Source organism: Pongo abelii, chromosome 7 (genome assembly GCF_028885655.2).
Source record: "Pongo abelii isolate AG06213 chromosome 7, NHGRI_mPonAbe1-v2.0_pri, whole genome shotgun sequence".
Taxonomy (NCBI): domain Eukaryota; kingdom Metazoa; phylum Chordata; class Mammalia; order Primates; family Hominidae; genus Pongo; species Pongo abelii.
The window spans coordinates 110767057-110774069 of record NC_071992.2 but is presented as its reverse complement, the minus strand read 5'-3'; the positions used below and the strand labels follow the sequence as shown (position 1 = coordinate 110774069).

Sequence of the window (7013 nt, the reverse complement as noted above, 5' to 3'; positions counted from 1 at the left end):
AACATGAAGGAATGCATGTGGCAAAAATTGGTAGTAGAGTATAACTAGAGTTGTTTCAAACAGGTATCCCAAAGATAACTGGCTATAAAAACCCGAAGTGTGAGACAGAAGTTGGAATAGGAGCCAGATATTTGAGAGTAGTAATACACCCCATGTGGACAGTAATCAAAACCGAGAGTGGATTAAATTACCTAGGGAGAATGTAGGGTTACAGAAGAATAACCCAAGGACTAACTTCTTGAGAAAACCAAGTTTAAGGAGTAGGCAGAAGGAGACACCCACAACAAAGAAAGGAAGAAATAGAGAAAGTAATCCAATAAAAATGATGTCAGGGAAGCCAAAGGAATAAAGACTTTTAAGAAGGAAGGAGATGTAATCAGGAAAAGGACTGAAAAGTATCCACTCGATCTGGCATTTGGTGGCTCTTGAGAGAAAAGTAAGAGCGGTGATGGCAGAAGTCAAATTGCTGGCTTGAAGAGCTTCAAAAGCTAGGCAGAGAGGGATAAGGGGGCTGGAGGTGGAGGCATAGACAACAAAAACTTGTATTAGGATGAAATATTTTATAGACTGTGGGAGAGGTTGACTATACAGGAAATCAAATAACTCATTAAAAGGTTATTGAGGGGGAGAGAATTCAAAGCATAAAAATTTGCCTTCATCAAAGAGTAGTATAACCTCTTATGGGCTGCATAGTGGGCTTAACAATGAGTACAGCTGTAGATTATTTTAAAGGCAGGAAGCAGCGAATGAAATAGGAATTTTAAGCTAGCACTCACAAGGTCACCATTCCCAAGACTCTTAACATCCATGAGGATAGAGCCTGGCCAGTCTTCACTGGTATATCTCAAGCATAGAAGAGGTAAAGAAGTTACTGAGTATGGAAAAAGTAGAGAGAGGACAGGGGCTTAAACAGGAAAGTCTAAAAATTAGAGTCCACGAAGAGAATGTGGACCACTGAACTAGTGGCAGGTAAAACAAAAAAGCTGACGGGCCAACTAAGGTTGGAGACTTGTTTGGCAGTGGCACCAGCTGTAGGACTTTTTCCAATAGTCTCAGTGGCCCAAGAAAATAAAACACGTAAGTTTCTGGACTTATGCAGGGCTAGGGCTTTCCCAGGTGAGGTAAAGGATAAAGTGAAGACGCTAAAAATATTGATCAAGAGTAGTTCTATCACAGCAGGGGTTCCCAAACCTGGTTCCTCACCAGACTACCCGGGAAACTTAAAAATTGGATTCCAGGGTCCCACTTCAGACCAACTGTATCGGTATCTCTCAGTGTGCAGAATAGTATTTGTTGTACTTGAGATGAGTAGAGAAGGGAAGATGGAAGGGAATGACTGGGAAAAAAATATCACAAACCTCAACATCCCACTGATCGTGAGGGGCTCAGGAGCAAGGAAGTAAGACAAGGATAGGTTATGGGCAGAGAGTGGGTTGCAATATAAGATCTAACGTAGAACAATTGTGCCTGACAGTAAGACATGGCTTTGGGTGTGAATGGCTGGTACAGAATAAAAATAACACTCCACAGATCTGAGGCTGGCAAGGACTTGTAAAGCTCAGGGTGACAGGTAAATTCATCACGTCTTTTGACACATGTAGAGGAACAACCAGATGCTTACGTGAGCTAGTAAGGAAGTAAGCTAAGTTATGAAGGATAAGGGTCTCAAAAAATGATACAAGTAGAAGTGGTTTGGAAATAGCAAAAAGGAGCTAGGAAAATTTTTCAATATTGCCTTCCAGCCCCAGGTAAATTAGAAAAGGGAGAATGAATTGCCTCCAATCAAGTGGAACTGGCCTTCACGTTCTTTTTCCTTTTTTTTTTTTTAAGTGCTGTTATTATTCTGTTTCTTCTAAACAATGGGCATACATTTTAGTCCAAGTACAAAGTTTAAAAGACCCTTAATAGCATTTTTTTAAATTAATATAAGTGAAAGAGCAAAGAAAAGATCTGTGGTGATACTGCTGCAGTAAATGTTAGACAAGTAAATATGGCCATACAATTTAAAATATTTTGGCCCATACATCAAATTTAGATAAAGAGTTCATCTAATCAGTGATTCTGGGGCACCTAATATGTGCCAGGCACCATTCTAGGGACCAACTATGACAAAACAAGTCCTTACCCTCCTGGGGAAATAGATATTAGGAAAATATACAGTATGTTGGATGTTGGTAAGTGTTCCGGAGAAAAACGTAAAAAGAAATGAGAGTAAGAGCACTGGAGGGAAAAGGCAAGCAGAAATTGTTACTTTATAAGATGATCAGGAAAGGATGATTGACGAGAGATCTGAGGGAAGCTGGATGTTCTTGGAAGAGAAAATTTCAAAGGCCCTTCTTAGGTGGTGAATGTTCTTGGTTTGTTGAAAGAACAGGAGGGGTACTGGTGTAGCAGAAATTAGCAAGGAGGAAAAGTCAGACGGACAGGCTAGAGGTCAAGTTGTATATAGCCTTATAAAGCCATTGTAAGACTTTTAACTTTGTGTGAGATGAGAAGCCATTGGAAGGTTTGGGACTGAGAAATGACATGATCTAACATTTTAAAATAATATATAATGACATGGAACAGTTAAAATTATCAAAAAAGGATCTTTTATAAAGTAAACACTGATAATAAAATTCTGGCAGTAACTAGGTACACAAAATCTATTTTTTGTTGGTTCACATCTTAATTGTTTAATATTCTGGAAACTATACCACTGAAGAAAGGCATAAGGTAACTTACTGCAATTTGTCTTTTATCTGTTTCTCCTCTTTTATGATGAAGATCTAATGAATCACTTAAGGAAAATAAATCTGATAGTATTAAATATAATGAGAGAATCTCATTTTCAGTTTTGATTTGGAAAATATACAATATTAAATATTCCTTTAATTTATAAAAATGGATCATTCTAACATCACACACATTGATGAAAGGATACAAGTCAAGTATTCCAAAATGGTAACATCCCATATGTAGTCGTAGTAGGAGTCCATAGCATCATGACTGAAAGACAGAATTCAGTTATTTCTTAAGCAGAAAAATGTTGACCTCGTTATTTTTAAAAAATTATTCATACCTGTTTTGTTCTTGCAGAGATTTAAACGCTGTTTTGTAGTCAATTTCTCTGAGGAACTGACATAAAATGGCCACCTACATTAACAAAGATTTGAAAATGGTTTCATGTAATGAAAGCTTGGTTTTACAGGGTGATCTTGAATTACTCATATAAAGAATATATTCTTTAAGAAGCCTTATGGATCACATTGAATCAGCTCATATTTATGGATTCCATCCAATTGTAATTTCAAAAACCTTTATACACATGTCTGTCTGACCAATATTCTCTTCATCAGTGACCTCAACCACAAATTTTTAGAGGTTTGAATGAGAAGCTGGCAAAAAGCCAGTTCAGAAAACTGAAGGGGGTGGAAAACTGCCAAGCAAAAGTGTCATGACATTCAAGGACATACAGAGCGTGCAATTAAACCTTTCATAGCTGGCAAGTATAGACGCTCATTTTGGAAAAATTTGGGCTGCCAATCTGCTTAACATAGAAAACATTTCACTCAGGTCATAATGTCCATCTCTTTAAAAAATAGTTTTTATTGATTTAATTCAGAAACCATAAAAGTTACCCTCTTAAAGTACCCAATCTGGTGGTTTTTAGTATATTCACCAAGTTGTACAACCATCACCACTATGTAATTTCAAAACATTTTCATTATTTCCCCCAAAAAAGGCCATTAGCAGTCACTCTCCATTCCCTCTCACCTCAAGCCTCTGATAACCACTAATTTACTTTGTCTCCATACATTTGCCTACTCTGAACATTTCACATGAATGGAATCATAGACTATGTAGCCTTTTGTGTCTAGCTTCTTTCACTTAGCATAATCTTTCAAGGTTCAGCCATGCTGTACCACGTTAACAGTAACTCATTCCTTTCTATGGCTGAATAATATTTCACTGCATAGATATGCTGCATTGTGTTCAGTCATTCATCATTTGATGGGCATTAGGGTTGTTTCTACTTTTTGGCTATTATGAATGATGCTGCTATGAACTTGTGTACAACTTTTTCTGTGGACATTATGTTTTCAATTGTCTTGGGTATACACCTAGGAGTGAAACTGCTGGGTCATATAGTAATTCTTATGTTTACCTTTTTGAGGAACTGGGAAACTGTTTTCCTGAGTCTACACCATTTTGATGCTACACCATTTTATATTCCCACCAGCAACATATGAGGGTGCCAATTTCCCTACATCCTCACCAACATTTGTTTTTAAACGTCTTTAGATTACAGCCATCCCAGTGGGTAGGAAGTGGTATCTCATGGTTTTGATTTGCATTTCCCTAATGACTAATGCACATTTCTAAAGTATCTTTAAAAACTTGAAAAATGCTTTTTTCCACTTAGGAGGTTTAAAGGTCAATGTTTTTAATTCATACTTTCATTTTAGTTGACATTCTATAAACTATTTTAAAAAATTTAAAGAATATGCCAAACTCTTACATACCCTAAATGATTTTGATATGGAAAATAAAAGCTAATTTCCAGTTCAATGCTTTATATTTATTATAAACTCTAACACACTTAAAAATAAAACAACTTCATAATATTATAAACTAACCTGTGTGTGGCAATTCAGCAAAGAACAACATTTTATCATTCGTTTTATTACCTACAAAAGCAAAATTCTCATTATTTTCAAAAACCAGCTAACATGGATTGTAACAAATGTGCCACTCTGGTATGGGATGTCAAAAGAGGAAGCTGTGTGTGGAGGAACGGGGGGTATATGGGAACTCTGTACCTTTTATTCAATTTTGCTGCGAACTTAAAATTGCTGTAAAAAATAAACCAAAAATCTAATAAATGTTCAATCTTATTTCGAAAGCCATTATAAGTATTTTAAAAATATCATTTAAGTTATGATACTGGTAGCCTACATCAGAGGAAAGAGCAACGCATATCAAAAAAAAATGGACAAAATTTGACACCAGTGCAGGAATGGGGAGGAAATGGGAAGAAGTAGGTCAAAGGGCACAAATTTGCAATTAGAGAGAAAAAGTCTAGCAAGCTGATATACAGTATGAGGACTAGAATTCATTATACCGTAATGTATACTAAAAAATTGCTGAGAGTAGATTTTAGGTGCTCTTATCACAAAAAATGGTAACTAAGGAAGGCAATGGATTTTTTTGTTTGTTTGACTGTAGTAATCATCTCACTGTGTATATTAAAACATTATTCTGTATATCTTAAATATATACCCAAGAAATTAGGAAAAAAAATAGGGATTTAGGAGATAAAATCCATATGATTTGAGAGCTAACTGGATGGTGGCAGGAGGGTCAGTAAAGAAAAAAGCCAAAAATGATGGTCAGGGTTTGGGCTTGAACAACTCAAATGGTTAAACAAAAATGTTTGGTATTTTGCAGTTTTGTTTTTTGTTTTTTGTTTTTTTTTTTGAAAGGGCAGGTGAATTTATTAGGAGTGTATTAGGAGTGTATTACTTTATGGTAAAGACAGACACAAATCAGTTTGGACAAGTTGAATTTGAGGTGTTTTGGGGGAATCAAGACAGCAATAGGTGCTAGAAGTAAGGACAATGAAAATACGCAGAGCAATGTGTTCTAGAGCCATGAACCTGGGACTTACGATCACATTACAAGGAAATGGGTAAGTTCAGCCAAAAGGGGGCCCAGGAAGAACATATACAGGTAGGCAAGAAGCCAGCCAGCCCATGAAAACAATTTACCTGGTCTGTATAAACATCAGGGGGCACAGCCTTGTTAAAGAAGTCAGAACACACAGCTCCTGCCTGGAGGTAATAGTGAAGAGCTGCTGAATACTGATTCGTTGCTGAAACAGAAAAACAGACATAAAGCATTAGAGGTAACAGTTGAAAAACAGGGATTCCTTTGTGAAGAGTCAGGTGTAACTTCGTAAGTTAACAAAAGCAGATTCAAACCACAGAACTAGAAATAAAATGTTAGTTCATATTTCTTGCCAAATGTCCTAATACAGAATTTAGTATCTGGAGATTTTATTTCCCAAATGTCCAAACTAGAAACAAATTATAATTTTGTGAAGTAGTTCAGAATTGGTGTATCAAGAAATTGACAGCTATCAAGCTGATATCTTGAACTTGATAGATATCGAGAACCTGATAGCTTCTTTTGGGGGCTGGGGTGGAAACAAGCATTAAAATCAGCATTTGCATCAAAATAATCCAGAGGAGAGAGGAATGATGTGGGAAAGTGGACACGTGAAACAAGACTGGCCATGAGCTAATTACTGTTAATTAGTAGCTGGGTGGTAGACCCATGGGTGTTCAGCACACTATCCCTTTTATCTTCATATCTTGAACTTTCCCTTTAAAAAATTCAACTCATTAGGAAACAAGCATGATAGGAAAAAATCTTAAAAATTAAAAACCAACTCCTAAAACACAGATTCTGAAATGATTCTAGTCAGAAATTTTATTCGATCTGTAGAGTAATAGAAGCATTGAAAGTTTCGTATCATGTCGGAAAACCTTATCACATATAACCCAGCAGATGAGTAATGGGGAGAGTTAGGATCTATCTCCAAGAATAAAAATAATGATCAACTATACCTGCAGAGATTTTAGAATCTTTAAAAAGCATTTTAAAAAGAAAACCTCATTCTCCTTAAAGATGTTTTACCAATTAATTAGATTTTAAAAATTCATGCTGGGCACAGGGGCTCACGCTTGTAATCCTAACACTTTGGGAGGCCAAGGCGGGCAGATCACCTGAGGTCAGGAGTTCAAGATCAGCCTGGCCAACATGGCGAAAACCCGTATCTACTAAAAATACAAAAATTAGCCACGCGTGGTGGTGGGTGCCTATAATCCCAGCTACTTGGGAGGCTGAGGCAGGAGAATCGCTTGAACCCGGGAGGCGGAGGTCGCAGTGAGCCAAGATCGTGCCACTTCACTCCAGCCTGGGCAACAGAACAAGACTCCATCACACACACAAAAAAAATTCACTATTTT

The 7013-nt window shown here is 36.8% G+C and overlaps 1 protein-coding gene across 4 annotated transcripts in view; it reads right to left on the bottom strand.

The window, feature by feature from the left end:
- INTS8 (integrator complex subunit 8) overlaps positions 1–7013 on the bottom strand; it is a 57187-nt gene that overhangs the window by 1112 nt on the left and 49062 nt on the right. For 3 of the 4 annotated variants that reach the window (XM_009243963.4, XM_063726731.1, XM_063726732.1), the window contains 5 exons: positions 5751–5854; positions 4620–4670; positions 3062–3135; positions 2924–2988; positions 2725–2768 (listed from right to left, as the gene is read on the bottom strand). In XM_009243963.4, coding sequence (XP_009242238.2) covers positions 2725–2768; positions 2924–2988; positions 3062–3135; positions 4620–4670; positions 5751–5854 — 338 coding nt within the window. Of the gene's footprint in view, positions 1–2724; positions 2769–2923; positions 2989–3061; positions 3136–4619; positions 4671–5750; positions 5855–7013 lie in introns of those variants that run through there. The other variant, XR_008509196.2, reaches the window with a different exon arrangement.